Source organism: Rhinocladiella mackenziei, assembly GCF_000835555.1.
Source record: "Rhinocladiella mackenziei CBS 650.93 unplaced genomic scaffold supercont1.5, whole genome shotgun sequence".
NCBI lineage: Eukaryota > Fungi > Ascomycota > Eurotiomycetes > Chaetothyriales > Herpotrichiellaceae > Rhinocladiella > Rhinocladiella mackenziei.
The window spans coordinates 3,602,748-3,620,755 of NW_013550600.1; the positions used below are offsets into that span (position 1 = coordinate 3,602,748).

Sequence of the window (18,008 nt, forward strand, 5' to 3'; positions counted from 1 at the left end):
CCGAATGTCCGACGTCACTAATTGCTTGCTAGACTGAGCCGCAGCAGGGAGTGCAGGTTGTGTATGACGACCCGAGTATGATTCTCCGGCAGAAGGCTCGCTGACACTTTTCAGATTTTCCAAATTGAAACCCTTCCTAGATTCCCCGCTACTTCAAAGTCTGATGACCACGAAATGGGCCTATCCGTCGATGTTATGGGACGATGTCTGCTACCGCTCAAACGGATATGTGGGCAATGATCGCCATCTTCACACAGATGGAACAACGGTGATTGACAGTAATCTCTGAACTCTCCTCTTCGATAGAGGCCTGATACTGAAACGAGGTCTTCGATAGCTTCATGGTTTCAATTTTTGGTCAAGCAGCTGAAGGACAGCTCGGCTCAATCAGCCAGCGAGGCTGAATGGTACCTCTATGACTGGTACGAAATGAGCTTTTACATCTGTTCCTTCACCAAGGGGAGTGTTGTGGCTTTTTGCTTTGACACGCCGAGCCATTTCCAGAGTGGCCTTGTTGATAAAATGGACTTCACCATATGTGATCCGCCAAAGAACACGATAGTCTTCCTTCAAAGCACAATCATTGGGGAAGTTTCAAAGCTCTATGACAGATCGATTTGGACCATTCGCCATTGCATCCGGAATATCGAAAAGGTGAGAATCGAAAGGTTGAGTTCAGCCGAAGCACTTGGTTCTGCTAACAAGAGATGATTACAATTTTCTAGGGGCGCCCTGCAACCACGGCTAGAGACTCCGACTTTGCCCAACTCCATAACCTTGCCCGGCACATCATTCATACGTGCGAAGTTCTTGGCGTTGCCGTCGATACTATCACAGAGCTCATCGAAGAATCCAAGCTCGACGCCCGTGGTTCTTGCAAATGCATCAACCCGACTGCCGCCGCCCTCCAGAAAAGGTGCCCCCACAAGCGAATTTCGTTCTGGCTCAAGATACTACAAAATTTTCGTGGCCGTGCAGAATCCCTTAACGCGAGACTGTCTAATGAAATCAATCTGGTTAGATGCATCTCAGTCCCGGGAATATATGCTAACTTGGCAAAGGGCTTCAATGTTGTCGTTCAGAGAGACAGCAAAGCAACCGTGGAAATCAGCCAAGCCACACGAAGTGACAGTGCTTCAATGAAGACCATCGCTGTAGTCACTCTGGCCCTCCTACCAGCCACATTTGTCTCCGTGAGTGCCCCGTAGCTTGAGATTTGCAGGATCGTCAATGCTCAACGAAGTTTACAGACTGTGTTCAGTATGAGCTTTTTCACGCTTTCAGTGGATGACAACACGGGCGAACATGAATGGTTGGTTTCAGAACGGTTCTGGATATATTGGGTCATTACAATCCCACTGACTGCCATTACTCTACTTTGTTGGATGTATGGACAGCACATGGAAGAGATCAGATTCTTGTCCGCCTTGAAATCTCGTAAATCCAAGGCCTAGTGGACCTGTATATACGTATATTCGTTGGGTTTAAGCTGTCGGCTAGGGAGGAGCCTTCGCAACCACTCTAATTCTCGAGTTCACCGCCAATCGTCAGTCCTGCTCTCTGGACAGATTGCTGCCCAACGGGCCTCGCCGCGCGCACCCTAGGGCATTACACTATAGTGCGATTCTGCATTCCGACTTCGTCTCTTGATAAACAATATAACTGTCGGGGAAGTTGACCATCCCACCCCTCTTGGAACCTCTGAAGCAGAAGCGGAGTCGGACACGTGAACCGTACTAGGGCTAGCAGTTGTTTTCGGCGAACTTTCTGATGAGGGACTTCGTGAAGACTACCTATTCTCGACGCACAGTCTCAAACGCATGAGCGTCCATGACCTTGAAGCTTGACAAAACAATGGAGAACTCATCAGGCCCAAAAGGTTCAGACATTAGCAGAGGAAAGCCAAGGATTTGAGAACTCCCTGCACGAAAGGATTGGAGATAGGTGGGCCTGCTCCGGCATGAGCGCTTTATCAGCTGCTTCCTCACAGATCTCGGTCAATTGGCAGATGTCCTCGCGCTTGCCTAGTGCAAATTTCCTCAAAGGAGATTGCAACACAAGTTTTCCTGGCCTCCTCGGAGCCTCCGATCAAACCTTTCCTTGGGATCGCTTGTCCTAAGGACGTGAGCGTAACCGACATACTGCTTTCCAACAGCTTCCCACGTTTTCCCAGTTCAATACCATTTAGTTATTTGGACAAGCACTCAGTCCTAATAGGACACACCTTCGCAGATATACTTGCATTTCACTGATATTCACATGAAATTTTTGGCTGGACCGGCCGGAGTCTCTAATTGGTTGACTCATGGAAGAGTGTTGAATCTTGCTAGGATCAAATCCTCCAAATCTCGACAGAAAAAATCCCTACTCTCTAAGGAAGCACCGACACCGGAGATCGTTGAAATGCGGAGATACCACCAGCAGATCTTACAGCATCTGGATAGAACTGAAGCAGACATTCATCAGGAGCAGCTACAGGATATACTCGTCTGGCTGGATAAAGACGCATTTCCAGGCTGGAGAAGACAGGTTCAGGGATCTCAGGAAAAGAAGAAAGGGATACATGTGCATGGCCTCTCGAACATCCCACAATCGCACCGTGGCTGGCTGGACCCGGACGACCCTCATAAACTTGCCTGGCTACAAGGTAAACCTGGATCAGGAAAGACAACGCTGGCGACGTTCTTCGTTGATTCGACTCCTCTTTCCCGAATCCCCATATCTTGTGCCTCTCTACTACAGTGGTAATGACTTTACGGAATGGACAATGAAAATTCCCGGGAATTGACTCTAAGGGGACATACGGACGATTGCTGAGAAAGCGGCCGGATTTGTCTTTGTTCCTCCGTGACCCAGATTCGAAACTAAGGAGCAAGCCTTCGCTAAATATACCGAGAAGGCTTGTGAAAGAGCTTCTTCAATTCTCTGAACAAACTTTCTTCGTATTTGATGAATTCGACAACGCCATTAGCGATTTTCAAGCTCAAGTTTTGGACGAGATTGTCGATCTTGCCAAACCTCAGGAAGACTGGCATTCGCCAACTCCGAAGATCCTTATCTGCTTTCACGAGAGCGGAACTACGGTAATGTCACTTTCGTTCAGTGGTGAGATCCAGCACCTGTCGAGGGACATAATGATCTTGACTCGGAACGAGGTGGTGAAGTTGAAAGGGCCCGCCAGCAATGATTTTCATGATGAGATCATTCGCGCAGTGGTAGGAAAAGCCGATGGTAAGCAGTGATCTTCCGTCAAACTTCTTGTGCAACTTGAATTTGAATGAATGCTCTGGCTCTTCCAATGAGTGCAGGATAGAGCCCATCTATATATCTATCTGAACAGTGCCCTTTAGTGTTGTTGCCTGTGCTGCAGCCTGGCGGGCAACCATGCCATGGGTCAACATCTTCGAAATCGGGCATTGTCTACCTCGAGTGTTGTATGCTCTCGCGAGCACGCCTACGCGTGTCTGTCATCTTAGAGCAGTCAATTGATGAAGTCCGAGCAGTAAGCGAAAAAGCTATCCCAAGCTTGCAAGTTATGGACGGCTCAAACATCTGCTTTTCACCTGTTTTGACCGGTACGGACGCGGTCTGATCTGGGCTAAAATCCAACACGAGGCCAGATACAGTGAACGTGTTCTGGTCAGACACCTCTTCAGCTGGGTTGCCTTTAGCCTTTGGCCACTGAAATCTGGAGAACTCCTTTCGGCACTCTCTTTGAGACATGGTGGACGAGGAGAGGACGAAGACAAAGCAAAGCCGTGGCGGGAGTGACGAGTTTATCAAGTGCCAAAGTAGGAGATATCATGGACACGCTCTGCGGGAGTATGCGTTCAGTCTTCCACTTTATATGTACATTTGACAAACTGGGCAAAGAATACGACAATCTTCTGATTTCCAGAAATGACCAAGCCACCAAAAATCTTCTGATGAGCATTCGAATGTTAAGTGTATCGGGTTTCTGGTTCAAGACTTGTCGCGCATATCTTCAATTCGCACCGGCACCTCCTCGATGTTTTCCGAGCGAATCTTTTCCTCGCCCAGCGGTGCAGGCTCCACAGAATCACCAAAGAGTTCACCAATATCCTCAAGCGAACGTTCTCGGGTCTCGGGGAACCAGAACCAAACGATGAAGAAAATGACGGTAGTCACAGCAATGAACACGGTATAGTATTTCCAGCCAATGTTCGAAAAGGCTGGTGGAGCCGATTGCAAGAAGATGATGGTCGCTATGAACAGTCCTGAGACGGAGACGGAGAGACCCTTGGCTCGGACCGGGGTGGGGAAAATCTCAGACGCATAAATATATGATGTCGCGTCGCAGGAGGAAGAGAAGAAAGCGATGTGGAGGAAGAGGAAGAAGACGGCGGCGCTGGCGGCGCCACGGTGGCCTGTTCGTTGGAAGACGTCCACTGTGATACATTCGCCGATCAAGGCGATGACACAGCCCGCGAAGCCGAACACTAGGAAGGAGAAAAGAATGGTGAGGAGGGATTTCAGAGTAGGGAAGAAACGAGTGTGGGACTCACTGAGCATTCGAGTTCGACCGACTTTATCAACGACCAATGCATTGATCCAGTTGCCAAATGGACAAACCGAAATCCATCCACATTGGATGAGAAGTTGTTGAACAGTATTGAACCCCAAAGATGCATATAGCGATGGACCGTAGTCTAAAAAAAAATTTACAACGTTAGGATATCATATATCTTGGAGGCTCGATAAGGTGGAGGGCGAACTTACTATTAATAACCAATGTCGCCGTCCCTTGGGCTCCGAACATCGTCAACCATCCCACAGTACACCGTTTCCTCATGGACGGCCGTCTGAACAAATCAATGAAGCTTAACGCCTCCATTTTCTCATGCATCAGCTGGCCCTGAAGTAAATTGAACTCGGCTTGGATCGCCACTTCGTCGTTGGCAATGGAATCTGTCGTTTCGGCCCTTACGGCTTTGAAGGACTTGTACGCGTCTTCGATGCGGTCGTGGTCGATGAGCCAGCGAGGGGATTCTGGGAGGAATAGGACTCCCAAGGATAAGAAGAAAGGCGGGAAGCATTGGATGGCGAGTGGGAGGCGCCACTGTGCGCCGCTCGCGTTGACAAAGTAGAAGCCCAATCCGACCCAGGAGGCGAGACTGTAGCCGACGCAGATAAGGACGCCGTGCATGCCGACGAGCCAGCCGCGGATCTTGGGAGGGGCGATTTCAGACTGATATAAAGGGACCAGTGTGACGAGGGCGCCTGGACGGATACTTCTCGTCAGTTCTGGTTGTGTGTTTCGACGCAAACGAGAAAGGTATAGATCATCATTTCAGATTGTGGATAATGGTGAGGGAAAGAATGAAAGTCCGGAGAGGGAAAAGAAACTGGAACTCACCAATTCCCACTCCCGTCACGAACCGCATGACGATATACATAGAGACATTGACACTGCCAGCTTGAAGCGCGCCGCCAATCACTGTAATGACTGAAGCAAGTAAGATGGCTTTCCTTCGTCCCAGCCAATCTGCCGATTGAATGCAGGACAAACACCCGAAGAGACCGCCTGCTTGATATAATCCATTAATGGCGCCCGTGAGATCGGTGGCATTGGATCGCGTGTCGAGAGAGAAGTATGTGATGAATGAAGGCTGGCCAAGGGTTGTGGCTATGATACTGCTGCAATAGCCATAGGTTAAGGAACCCAGAGCGACAAAGAGAACGATCTGGATACGTAGTATTTCGAGTTAGAATTATTCTCCCCTTCTTTGACTTGTTGCATAAAGGCCTGAAGAAGAGGATGATGGTGATAAGCCATACCAAGAGCCGTATCAGAGACGGTGAAGCAGCCATTTTGTACGCGACCCAGACCTTAAGGATGATCAAATGTGTCTGATACAGACGGAAGAGATGAGCAGGAGAGAAATTCTCAATCCTCCTCTTGAACCGAGTAGAGCTGGACCGGGGAAAGAAATCTGGGGTCTGGGGCTAGATTTTATAGAGGTGTGTTGGTCGGAGGGGGTACCGACAGCTGTGAAGTTGATAGGATAAGATAGGAATCCAGTGGGATGAGGGGAAAGGAAAAAAAAGGGATCAATCCAGGGTCGTCGATTGTGCGGTGTGCGGTGTGGTCGAGTAATGAACCCCCAGTCTTTTGGAGCCATGCTCGAACATCTTTCTTGCTTACCTAGATACTCGTGCTACTGCAGGTGGAGCAGCGCTCAAAGGCGCTGGTTCGGCCGGTCAACCGAGTTTTCGCTACAGAAGATAGCTAAGCCTGTCGAAGCTTGAACATGGACATTAAGTGGGCTTGGAGGTGACCGGGTTCCGAAGGACTGACATCGTTCCCCCAACGATATGGGGCAGATAAAGCGGAATATGACTCGTGGAGGTGGGACCGGAGAGTTTGTTGTTTGGTACAGCGCGGGGAGGCTCCGAGGTTGAGATTTAATGTTAGAAATTTGGTTGATCCATAGAATGGCGCTTCCGTTCGTATTCTAGTGAGTATGCCAGTATCTTCGTTAATGTGGATACAAATGTAGGATGGATAGTACAGCCTCGTCTTGAAGATATGGAAACACTCCGATTGTGAATATGTGTAATGACATTTGCAGCTAAACAGAGAAAGATCTGTGAATTATGCACTGCTGCCATCCGACACCCAGGTTTTAGCTCTGGAGTAAAATCAATTTCCCCGTATCGCGCAAATTTCAAGAATCCTCTTTCACGTGGGAGGAAGTAAAAAGTAACAGAGCTTGGAGCCCTGATTGATTTTGTCCATATGAACAGACTCCCGAGTCGCGCAACGCCTTCATTCAGGACGAATGCCGTAATCATGTGTGGATCGGTCGGTAGTTCGTGAATGTCGCTCCCTGACCCCCCCTCTCAATGGAACAGTCGGAGGCGTGCCGCATCTTTCGGCCTTGCCGCCGATCCTGAGCTTGATTGGGCTGCTTGAGTAAGTTGAGTTCAGGGTTACGGATTTTGATTCCCGGATTCAATTCAGACTCCCAAGCCCGAGGACAGTTGAGACTGTAGCGATAGGATTGTTCACGCACAATTTCTGTCGCTCCGAGATCCATTCCAAGGCGTCCTTGTCGGGAAGTCGCTTCTTTCGCAACATCTACAGTATCCCCCGATTGAACAACGTTATGTCCAAAGAAAATAGTTGTATTTGTAGTTGTTAAAATATGGCCACCGCATTTGGTGGACTACCCACCCCTCCAGGAACGTTCAACGGCATACTGGTGACGAAGAAGCTCCATCTGTGCTGTCTCTCACACTCTGTCGCCAGAGCCTCAAGATCAAATAGTTCGCCGATTGGCAGGCCGAATCCGCTGAGGACGATCTCATGCATTCGAAACTGTTCGTCGGAATCGTTTAGTCCGGCGCTCCAGGCCTCGAAGCCAGGGCTATCTGCGGCCACGGCTGCGAAGTGCGAATCCCAGAGCCAGCGTAGGGACTCTTTGGATCCTTCAAGGCCCGGGTAGTGGTATTCGGGCTGGTCCATTTTCTCGGTCAGTTCGTCGAGTGGCATGGTTTGGTAGCGTTTCACGAAGCCTGAAATACAGACAGAATCCCGTGGTTAATAACGCATTCTTCAAGATACCGTGGAGAAGCAGGGCCAAAAGGGTTAAGCTGTGGTTAGATATGATGGGTCTGGATTGCATTGCTCACCTGTCCGTATAAATAAAATATCGCCCGTCTGAAAAATAATCTCTTTGTCTTTGGCAATGGCCTCAATCACTGACACGGGGACTTTATGATACATCCACGGATCCCAGTCTTTGCCGTGTCGTTCTAGCATATACGAGTAAAAATCGATCAGGACGCCTCGACCAACAATGCCTCGCTTGGCCCATTCTATATGCTGAGTCAATACCGCCCACACGTGAGACAGCACAATGGCACATACCAGTCTCCTGAAATCTGGCAGGCCGACTGAGCAAGATGATGAGGTGATGAAAACTTACCATGAATCCCATTTCTCAGAGAAATACCGTCCCGAACTTCATCTTGTGTCACTCCATTGTAAAACCGTCCGTCAGGAAAAGACCAGTGTCGAAAACTGTCCCATTGGCTACTATTCTGCGTGTTGAACTCGAGTTTATCATCCTGTTCAAAGTCGTCAGGGTCAGCTATTTCGATCTTCAAAGAAAGTTTTCGTATCTGGTCCGTACATTGATAAATTCCCCAATACCGAAGATCTCGTGTTCAAGTTTCGTCCTATAGAAAGGCGGAACTCTCATCTGGTCCATGCCCCAGTTCAATCCGACTGAGATGCCGGTTTTGATCTCGTTCGTAGCGGCTTGTACTACTCGTTCTGGCGTCAATAGATTCAGACAGCCTAGTTGATCATTTTTGCCCCAGAGGTACCATGCTGAATGAGGTGGGTGACTGAGGTCGAGAGGAAGTTCGTCGAATTTGGGGAGGTTTATATCTTTTACGGGTTGAGATGGCATGTTGCTTTGTTGACGTTTTCAGATGTACTTGAAGTGAATTAGGTTGTTTCTGTAGGCAAAGCCTTTTTCGCTTTGATACTGGACGGGCGAAAGGGGGTCAACGAACCCCGAACCCCACTCAGCCCCCGAAATCCAAACGGTTAGAAGGACCACGTGGTATGAAGAGCAATCACTGGTACCCACTCCTATCTCATTACGTCCGAGGAGAAAGAAGCTCCAGTTCTACAGGCCGGTCGTCTACGGCGAAGCCTCTTTACCTGCAGCTATCAACTTTTTGAGTATATGGTGAAGACAGTTACTTTGGAGAGAGGATAATCTACGCAGCATTCATCCAAGCCGCAAGTTGATATAGCCTCCGAAGAATTGTTCTCACTAACCAGATCTATCAGAAGTCATGAGATTAATGATAATATCAACCTCAGAGCCATCATTTCAGATGGATGACAAGGAGTGCGAATGGAGGATGAATCCGTTGATCCAATGTCAGTGGGTTGTATGCGACGGTACAACACGTTGACAGGCGGTAGCACAGGCAGCAACGTTGACACTGTTTAGATAGGTGTATAGATGGACTCTATCCTGCATTCATTCGGAGAGCCAGAGCGCATTCTTTCCATTCAAATTGTACAGAAGGTTTGACAGAATTCCAGCAAATCTATCAGTTTCGGCCGCCGGCATCTTATCGTGCATTCATACTATTCCACATGTCAATAATTGAGAACTGTTACATTTTCGTCCAATATGATTGGATACTCACTTGATCAGGACGCCCTCATGGCACGATTAATATCTCTCCTGAATACACCGGCCATCGGTCAGAAATCGGTATCGTTGGCCAATTCAACAGCTTCATCTTCATTTTCAAAGGTCTTAATCGCCGCGACAGGACCAAAGATTTCTCTCTGGTCAATATCTGCATCCGGTTGAGGTTCAAGAACACTGTTGGTCCCATGAAGCAGCCATTGGCGCCGTATCTGACGCCCCCAACGACCAGTCCCGGCTCTCGTCTTGTCTTTTTCCCCGGGGCTTTGGCGAAGCTGTCGACTGCGGCGAGTGAACCCAGTGCTGTCGTAGGATCCTGGAGATCCCCCGGCTTTGAAATGGCGTCTTTCATTCTCTGTATGTATACGTTGATGAATTCCTCCGCGACGGATCGTTGTACGTGGACTCGTGATGCGGCTACACAGACCCGTCCTGATCGAATCAGAATTCCATTAACCGTCCTGAGCATAAGGCGGTCAATAATACTGGATATGTTAGGGGATCTGATATGCCTACCGTACCACGTAAGGGCGTTTTCAATATTGACGTCTTCGAAGATCACGGCTGGGCATTTACCGCCTATCCGAAGTGTCTTCCCGGTTGCAACTCTGGCTGTAAAACTAATCTGCCAAGAGACGAAAAATCCATCAATGTCTCCATACCATTTTTGTGCGGGTCGAAAGTATTGAATAGGTATAACTTTCTCACACGCATATGCTTAGCAAAAAGAGCCTCTGTCCGTCTATCTCCAGTCACGACTTGAACAAGGCCTTTTGGAAATCCGGCTGCATTGGAACAGGGCTCGAGCCTACCCCAGTGGCTCGTGATGCACCGGTTTGATAAAGTCGTTGTCTGCCGGGAAGTAGTCTCCTTTCTGCTTGTCTGTCCATCCGGCTGAATCTCATATTAGACTTGATCACTCAAAGGTACTAAATCGGTGACATCTTTGCCGTGATATCATACTCACGCGAGGGAATCAGTGAGACCGAATTTCCAGTTGCTAATGAGTCCAGGGTCAATACGTCAAACATCTTGTCTTCTAAAACGTCGGCTAAGCGTCGAAGACATGGTGACCGTGGCGCCGCGGTGAAATTCCTCCAGTGGCCCTGAATGACAGTTTCTGCGGTAGCTACCGCCGAATCGATGTCTTCGGGTCCTCCGATGGGAACAGCATCGGCGACGACAGTATCATCTTTGGGATTTCGCAGAGTATACGTCTCCTTTGAAACTGGTTTGGCGTATTGGCCGTTGATGTAGAACTTGGTCAAGTCCTTGGGACTCAGCGCAGGAAACTTTGCTGTTACCGTCGTTGTTGAACTTAGTGTACGGCATCATGTATTTCAAGGGCGGCGATGGGCATCGAGGCATAAGTCACGTCGAAAATTATCCTGTCAGCTAAACTGTGACTTGTGACGTGGATGGAGCTCTCAGGCACAATGCTCGTGGTCCCTGCATAACCAAAGAGGCAATCCGACAGCAATGCAGGTTCATGCAGGCAACGTTAGTACAAAGAACAAAGTTGATCGATTTCAGTGGGGTTTCTCCGGGATGAAAGTTGATACCGTCACCCATCAGCGTCTATCCTGTCTTCAATGGAGAATGACGGGGCCCTCGGGGCTCCACTGTGGGGCACTTTACCCAGGTGTGAGAACTCGGATTAGAGCGTGCGAAACGAGATTGATTCCAGAGGGGGATGGAACGGATGAGCCAAATATTCCACAAAGGAGTAAGCGCGATCGGAGTGACGGCCGTCAAAGATGCTCGCAGCCGGCCTCCACGCCGACGGCAACTTCAACCTGACCCCCCTGTGACTTTCCGAAGCCCAGCCGAACCGGGATGATGAAGCGGACATCAATTCCATATCTCCACTTAGCAGGTTGGCTCGAGAACGTTCGTGAGGACAGTTACGCCGGGAAACGCAGAGAATGTTCCACGAATAAAAAAGGTTGCAGATGATTTCCGCTCGAATCTTGGTATGCGTAAGGCCAGCTTTTCGATCCGCGTCTCATTCGCGGTTTTCTCCAAGGTCAATGTTCTCCCATGTTCGACGGTGATGGTGATGCACGTCGACACCCTAGAAACCGTTAAATCTATATGTTGGACACAGGGTCTAGATTCGGCCTCAATTGAACCGGTCCCTTCTCTGCTGGATAAAATCTTTTTTCCAGATTCCCCTCTATTTTGAAGACTTGACGTTATCAAACAGAGAAACATCAAGAAGACAATATCATACTGGACTTCAATCCCTCAAAAAATTCACAGAAATGGACGCCGTGATTTTCAACGGACCCTGGAAAATTGACGTGGAGAAGCGTCCGAAACCGACTCTTTCAGATCCCACGGATGCTATCGTAAAGGTCACCTTCGCTGGCATCTGTGGTTCAGAATTGCACATGTATCGGGGCCATCAGAAGACGGCAACCGGGCATATCATGGTAAGAAAATACAATTGCTCGACCGAAAATCGCTCGTCCTGTCTTGGGAGACTGATTGCTTCAGGGGCACGAATTTGTGGGATATATCGAGGAGATAGGATCCGAAGTATACAATTTCAAAGTCGGTCAGAAAGTCGTCTGCACATTCTCTCCGGTCTGGTGAGTTTTCGCTGCTCTTACTATGCCTTTTGGGGTAGCACCTCGGTGTTGGTAGACTGACGGGGGTCAAACCCCGAATCACAGTATGTCATGTTGGTTCTGTCAACATGGCTATAGCAATCGATGTCCTAAAGGTCTGGCGCCGTTTGGTACGCAAGGTTTGGCTGGCGGTCAGGCAGAGTACGTTAGAGTGCCGTTCGCAGACGGTACCTTGAAGTCGGCGCCTGATAATCTCGACGACGAGCTCTTAATCATGATGTGTGATATTTTCCCCACGGGATACTACGGCGCCATGAGAGCTATTGAATGTTTCCGCTCGCCAGATCAAACGAACGGTGTCAATCATCATGACCTCGGCGTGCCCGGCTCTATTCAGCTGTCAAAGGTGCCGTCGCTTGCAGACGCGATCTTCGTGTGTCTGGGATGCGGCCCCGTAGGTCTCTGTGCGATCTTGACCGCACGCTCCAAGGGAGTGCGAACAATCTACGCAGTGGACAGCGTTGATGATCGTCTCGACCAGGCCGCGAAACTGGGAGGTATCCCGCTCAATCTTGGACGAGACGACATCCAGGCGACCGTGATGGATGCGACACATGGTCGTGGTGCCGACGCTGTCGTTGAAGTGGTTGGCAACAACACGGCTTTGAGATCAGCGTTTGATCTCCTCCGACCCTGCGGTGTGCTGTCATCTATTGGCTTTCACCAGGGTGACCTCCCATTTACAGCTCTCGAGAGTTATCAGAAGAATCTGAAGTGAGTCAATCGTCATTTCGAACGTTTCTATGTAAGGCTGACTTTCGTAGTATTAACCTCGGGCGTGCTCCTGTAAGAACCGTGTTTGATGAGGCGCTGGAAGTTGTCATAGCGAACAGGGAAAAGCTTGCCAGCATGGTCACACATTGCCTTCCATTGGCAGAGGCCGCTCATGGCTATGAGATCTTTGAGAAACAGCTTGCTCGGAAAGTCATTTTGGAGCCGTGAGAACCCACCAAAAAAATATGCCATTGAAGCAAATTGATGGACGTGTTATATCCTTGTATGTATTGGCTAGCATTGTTTCTGAAAGACTTAGATCTTCCAGATTTTGATCGATGTGTAATTCTATCTGTTCGAATGGGATAGAGGTTGAAGAACGAATGATTAATCAAAGCATCGGCTTGAATTTCCGGGTCTTTCACGAAGCCGTGCTTGTCGTGACCAGCTCGGTAGACATTTCTCAGTTGGCCCCTCTCCTTTAGGTTGGTGGACCGAGAAGGGCTAGATTTGTTGGCTCATCGGAGGTGGCACCGATGGCAAAACCCTAGGTTCTAGTAAACATGTAACTTGTCTGTGGTGCTCTCGTCCTCACGTGCCGAAGGAAAATCCATACTGGGTTCATCGTGTCCAATATCTTTGAAAACTGATTGCTGGTAGGTTCATACCTCGAACCAGAGTCTCCAAAAGAATCACCGGTTTGAAAATGATCAGTAAAGGCCCGATTCGAATTGGAAATGTTTCCGGTGCAACGGGTGACATGCCCACCGCCATGGCTCGAATGGTGGCTGAAGACAATATCGATGTGATTACTGGTGATTGGCTCTCTGAAATGAATATCGCCTGGAATGCAATCACGAAGAGGGACAATCCAGACCTCGGTTACGAAAATGGCTTCTTCGTGCAGCTTGAAGAATGCCTCGATGACATTGTGGCCAAAGGTATCAAGGTCATCACGAACGCAGGAGCATTGAATACTCTATCTTTGACGCGGAAGGTACGAGATCTTGTCACAGCGAAAGGTCATGATTCGGTCATAGTGGCTGCTGTACTTGGAGACGACATTTCAGACCTTCTAGGGGATTCAGAGCGCCGGAAAGACTTGTCCTTCCCACACTTGGATCACATTGAGCAGACTTTGGACGGTTGGGAGCTGGAGCCCTTTTGCGGAAACGCTTATATCGGCTGCCGGGGAATAGTTGAGGCTCTGAACTCCGGAGCAAGTATCGTGATCTGTGGACGTTGCACTGATGCTTCTCCTGTCATGGGCGCGGCTGCGTGGCATTTCGGATGGAATGTGGAAGAGCAGTACAACGAGCTGGCGGGAGCATTGCTTGCCGGGCATCTGATTGAATGCGGCGCCTACGTCGTGGGGGCTAACTTCTCTGGTTTCAAGGACTTTCTGGACGAGTTGGTAGATATGGCCTTTCCCATTGCCGAGATCGATGTTCAGGGGAGATGTGTGATCACCAAGACATCAACCGGAGGTGGTCACGTTACGCCCGAAACGGTGAAGGCTCAGACTTTGTATGAATTGCAAGGCCATCTCTACCTCAACCCAGACGTTGTGGCAGATCTTTCTCTGATCCAAATCGAAGCGGAAGAAGACTCGGAAGATCGAGTTCGAGTGTCGGGGGTTGTTGGTCTTCCACCTCCACCGACCACCAAAGTCATGTTCGCCGCGCCGGGAGGATATCAAGCTGAAGCTACCTTTTTCATAAACGGACTTGATGTCGAGGCGAAAGCTCGAATGATGAAGAGGCAACTGGAATACGTCTTCAAGAAGAGCAATTTTAGCAAGTTGAGTATCGAACTGTACGGGTCCGAAGTCGAAAACCCTGAGAGCCAGCAGGCCGGAACTGTACAATTGCGAGTTTTTGTGCAGGCTCGAAAAAGGGAAGATATCTCGGCGCGCAATTTCAAGACTCCGATATATGCTCTGAGAATGCAAAGCTATCCAGGATACCACATGAACCTTGATTTCAGGACAATGGAGCCCAAGCCATTCATGGAAATATTTCCCGCGATCATTCCCCTTTCTGCTGTCCAGCATCGGATTGATGTCGGAGACGGGAGAATCATCGAAATCTCACCGCCAACCAAGACAGCAGAATATCCAACACCCAGGCCCTCATACGAGACGCAAGACCCGATCGATGTGACCTCGCTTGGGCCCATGGTCAAGGCTCCGCTTGGTAGCATTGTGCACGCCCGATCGGGCGATAAAGCCGATAATTCCAATATTGGCTTCTTCGTTCGACACGAGGATGAATATCCGTGGTTGAGGACCCTGTTAACGGTGGAGAGACTCAAGTCACTATTCGGCCAAGACTGGTTTAAATGCAATCCTTTCCGGCGAGTCGAGCGAGTCGAATTCCCCAACATTCTCGCGGTACATTTGTAAGTCATCTCATCGTGTGCCGATCTCCGCTTCCAAATGTGTGAAAAAGCCATTAACGGACATTTAGTCGAGTTCTTGACAACCTGAATGGTGGTATAGCATCCTCCGATCGTATAGATGGTCTGGGTAAGGGAATTGGCGAATACCTCCGGAGCAAGCATGTAGACATCCCTGCCAAATTTTTGGAGCGGGGTCGCATTTAGTATCGGAGCTCTTAGACTTCACTTCCGGGCATTCAAGGGGAAGGGAGGATGATTCATACCATAAACTGAAACTCAGTACATTGTTGCAGCAGTCCTCATCGTTCAGTTTCCCACTCCAGGCAAAGATTGATCCAGAGACTGAATCTCAAACAACCAATCTTGCGAGACTTGCATCATGGAGACATTGCCAAAGTCATAGCTCGTATAAAGATTTTGAAGATCGTCAAAACATTCCTGGTAGCTGAAATCCATTCCATTGGGAGTGATAGATGAAAAAGACTGCTGTTGCATCGTGGTAGGGGCCATTGCCATGTCTGACATGTTCTGTGCCCGGCTTTGATTTGGCATGATGTATTGTGGTGTGCCAGCAAATGCACCTCGTGACTGTGTCTGAAACTCAATCACATCGGTGAGCAGTGCGTCGCTAAGCCGGCCAAATACGTGGTGGGCATTCCGGGCAGTACTCCATCTTTCCGAAACGGCGACCAGGACATTCGAACAATCGCGTGTGGTGTTGACTATCTGGTTGATCGTTGGATCCGTCGACAGACAGGCGCCGGGTTCTTGTTGTAATAGGTTCATACTGCTTCTGAGCTGTCGTCTTCGGCCTTGGAAATGGGAGCGGACAGCGTAAATGTAAGAAAGCCCTGCAATGAAGACCGCGTGCAGTGTGATGCTAGAATAGTTGATCCGGCGTGACTTGTGAAGATACGCATAGATGCTGATAGACTTTTGTGCTGCATCGAAGATCCTTTGGAGGGTCCCACGATTGTGAGGAGCATCGTGGAGGGACGGAGATGGTCGATAGAGCATCAGAATTCCATTCTGGTAAAGAAGGTCGTACCACTCCCGGGTCCTAAAGCTGGATCGATCCGTGTCGCCGAGTGACTCTCCGAGTGGCAGGATCAGCGTGTCGGCATGCCAGGCTTCGAGTTCCTCAATGAGCATGCCGCGGGTGCTTTCATAGTCGTATGGAACGCTCATCCTCGAACGAATAACGTTGTGCAAGGAACTCAGGATCTTCCCGCAGATCAGGCGATAGCGTACAATTTGCACGAATATGGCCGTCCTGAGCTGCCAGGGAGGACTGCCAATAGGCTCAGTAGGGGAGAGACTGTTGTCTGGGCTCACGACAAGATTTCCTTCAGAACGTGGCAATTCGGTGTCATAGTCGTCCAGGTGGATTGCGAGGGGCCTCCCCAGAGTGACACTCGTGATTCTGTCCATCGCCAACGCGCACCAGAAGCACCTCCTTTTTACTTCTGAATCTTCGAATGCGCTCTCGTCGATTCCGGATGCGCCATCTTCCGGAGAATAGTAAACAGATTCCCGATGCAATCCCAGCTCAAAGCACATCCTTGCCGCTATACCGACCAGGTGCCACAAACTCGCAGAAGCATCATACAGACCACTTCCAATCCGGTATTGGCAGATCAGTAGGATGGCCTGTAAGGCAACACTGCCACCTTTGCTGAGAACTGTACCGAGCCTGCTCATTGCTCGGTCATGGTGAGTCTCAGCATCGGGCATGACTTGCCAATCAAACTTAGAGACTTGCGCCGTGGCAATCGCCAAGATCATATCCACGGTAAACGCCTCAACGGGATGCGTTTTGTAAAAGGAATGATCGCTGTAAATCGACTCGAGGCTGTCTATTAGCCCTCGTGGATGAAGAAAAGGATAGCATAAGTGATCGTGGGCCAGGTATGCCGACACCAGACTTCGTGCGAGTGTCTCGGGTGGTAGAGAACTGACATCTGGTGTCGACGTGCCTCCACGACCACCGGCACCGAATCTGCGTGATGCATTGTAATGATCTTCATCCTGCGTGCCTCGGACTTTGGCACGATTATCAGCCTGAAGCAAATTGGCAAGGAGTAGTCCACTTGCAGATCCCAGATATTGTCGCTCCCCACCAGCACTCAGACTGAGGAATGAAACTTGACTTGCCACTTCGTTGTTGGTGGAGCTGGTGCTTCCTGCAGTTGGTTCCGCGGTCCGTTGGATGTTGGAGGATGGTCGTACAGCACCTAGTGAGTTGCTGGCATTTGCCCGAAGGTTGGCCTCTCGCAGCTGACTTGTTAAAGCGTCATTTTTGGCTTCCATTTGTCGCAGTCTTCTTTCCAGCTTTTCCATATCCTGACGGCGCACGACCGGATCTCGAGCGCTGTACACGCATTGCGTCTCTGCCTTGATGCACGAAGAGCAAGCCGGTTGAATTTTGTCACAGCGTGCTTTGCGTCTGTGACAGCGATCACAAGCAATTTGTTTGGAGTTGTCTTCTGACATTCTGGGTGACACCACCGGAGTCCGTGCAGATGCATGTCAGAAGTCGAATAAATGGTCACCCGAATAGAAGTTGTCAGCGGGATTGAGCCCGGGGACGCCCAAGATCTAGCCTCCATGGTGGGGTTTGGGGAAGATCCTGGGTACCGAGGCAAAATTGGCTGGGGCCACTGGTGCAAGAGAGAGAGGTAGGCTTTGGAGGCTGCACGGCACGCCCCGGCAGTGCTAAAAGGGTCCGGTCCTTCTGGGACCTGGAATCATATCAAAGTCATGACGAGCTCACATCATGCATGAAGATCGTTGTAGCAGACCACAAGCAGGAGGTTCTTTCTATAGTAAAAGCTGCACAGCTCGACCCAGCAACTGATACTCCCTGAGGTACTAGGTTCTAAGGACAACCAATGATGAGAACAGGGTGCCTCCAGAGCCCCATACATTTGCCAAGAACTGCTGCCAATACAAATTTTACCGTCCAGCCGGCTCGAGGAAACGAGAAACCGTTCCGTACATCTTGACTTTACAGAGGCCAGCCTCTTCCCAAATCCCATCAAACGGCTCACAAAGTCTT

General features: G+C 49.6%; 7 protein-coding genes across 7 annotated transcripts; 3 read left to right on the forward strand and 4 right to left on the reverse strand.

The window, feature by feature from the left end:
* Positions 1 to 522: 522 nt before the first annotated feature.
* On the forward strand, positions 523 to 1,454 carry Z518_07795 (uncharacterized protein; the record flags this gene model as incomplete). Its single annotated transcript, XM_013415923.1, has 4 exons — positions 523 to 654; positions 726 to 1,016; positions 1,062 to 1,193; positions 1,251 to 1,454. 4 exons carry the CDS (start codon positions 523 to 525, stop codon positions 1,452 to 1,454), a joined length of 759 nt encoding a protein of 252 aa, XP_013271377.1.
* Positions 1,455 to 3,963: 2,509 nt separating this feature from the next.
* Positions 3,964 to 5,832, reverse strand: Z518_07796 (uncharacterized protein; the record flags this gene model as incomplete). Its single annotated transcript, XM_013415924.1, has 4 exons — positions 3,964 to 4,670; positions 4,741 to 5,241; positions 5,378 to 5,705; positions 5,800 to 5,832. 4 exons carry the CDS (start codon positions 5,830 to 5,832, stop codon positions 3,964 to 3,966), a joined length of 1,569 nt encoding a protein of 522 aa, XP_013271378.1.
* Positions 5,833 to 7,162: 1,330 nt separating this feature from the next.
* Positions 7,163 to 8,441, reverse strand: Z518_07797 (uncharacterized protein; the record flags this gene model as incomplete). The annotated part of the gene is made up of 4 exons (XM_013415925.1): positions 7,163 to 7,539; positions 7,657 to 7,842; positions 7,953 to 8,094; positions 8,160 to 8,441. The coding sequence occupies 4 exons, from the start codon at positions 8,439 to 8,441 to the stop codon at positions 7,163 to 7,165; spliced, it is 987 nt and encodes a 328-aa protein (XP_013271379.1).
* Positions 8,442 to 9,213: 772 nt separating this feature from the next.
* Z518_07798 (uncharacterized protein) lies at positions 9,214 to 10,563 on the reverse strand (the record flags this gene model as incomplete). The annotated part of the gene is made up of 4 exons (XM_013415926.1): positions 9,214 to 9,664; positions 10,016 to 10,097; positions 10,171 to 10,474; positions 10,531 to 10,563. 4 exons carry the CDS (start codon positions 10,561 to 10,563, stop codon positions 9,214 to 9,216), a joined length of 870 nt encoding a protein of 289 aa, XP_013271380.1.
* Positions 10,564 to 11,467: 904 nt separating this feature from the next.
* On the forward strand, positions 11,468 to 12,778 carry Z518_07799 (uncharacterized protein; the record flags this gene model as incomplete). Its single annotated transcript, XM_013415927.1, has 5 exons — positions 11,468 to 11,638; positions 11,703 to 11,797; positions 11,882 to 12,132; positions 12,199 to 12,550; positions 12,601 to 12,778. 5 exons carry the CDS (start codon positions 11,468 to 11,470, stop codon positions 12,776 to 12,778), a joined length of 1,047 nt encoding a protein of 348 aa, XP_013271381.1.
* Positions 12,779 to 13,256: 478 nt separating this feature from the next.
* Z518_07800 (uncharacterized protein) lies at positions 13,257 to 15,154 on the forward strand (the record flags this gene model as incomplete). Its single annotated transcript, XM_013415928.1, has 2 exons — positions 13,257 to 14,950; positions 15,019 to 15,154. The coding sequence occupies 2 exons, from the start codon at positions 13,257 to 13,259 to the stop codon at positions 15,152 to 15,154; spliced, it is 1,830 nt and encodes a 609-aa protein (XP_013271382.1).
* Positions 15,155 to 15,256: 102 nt separating this feature from the next.
* On the reverse strand, positions 15,257 to 17,443 carry Z518_07801 (uncharacterized protein; the record flags this gene model as incomplete). Its single annotated transcript, XM_013415929.1, has 1 exon — positions 15,257 to 17,443. One exon carries the CDS (start codon positions 17,441 to 17,443, stop codon positions 15,257 to 15,259), a length of 2,187 nt encoding a protein of 728 aa, XP_013271383.1.
* Positions 17,444 to 18,008: the final 565 nt, after the last annotated feature.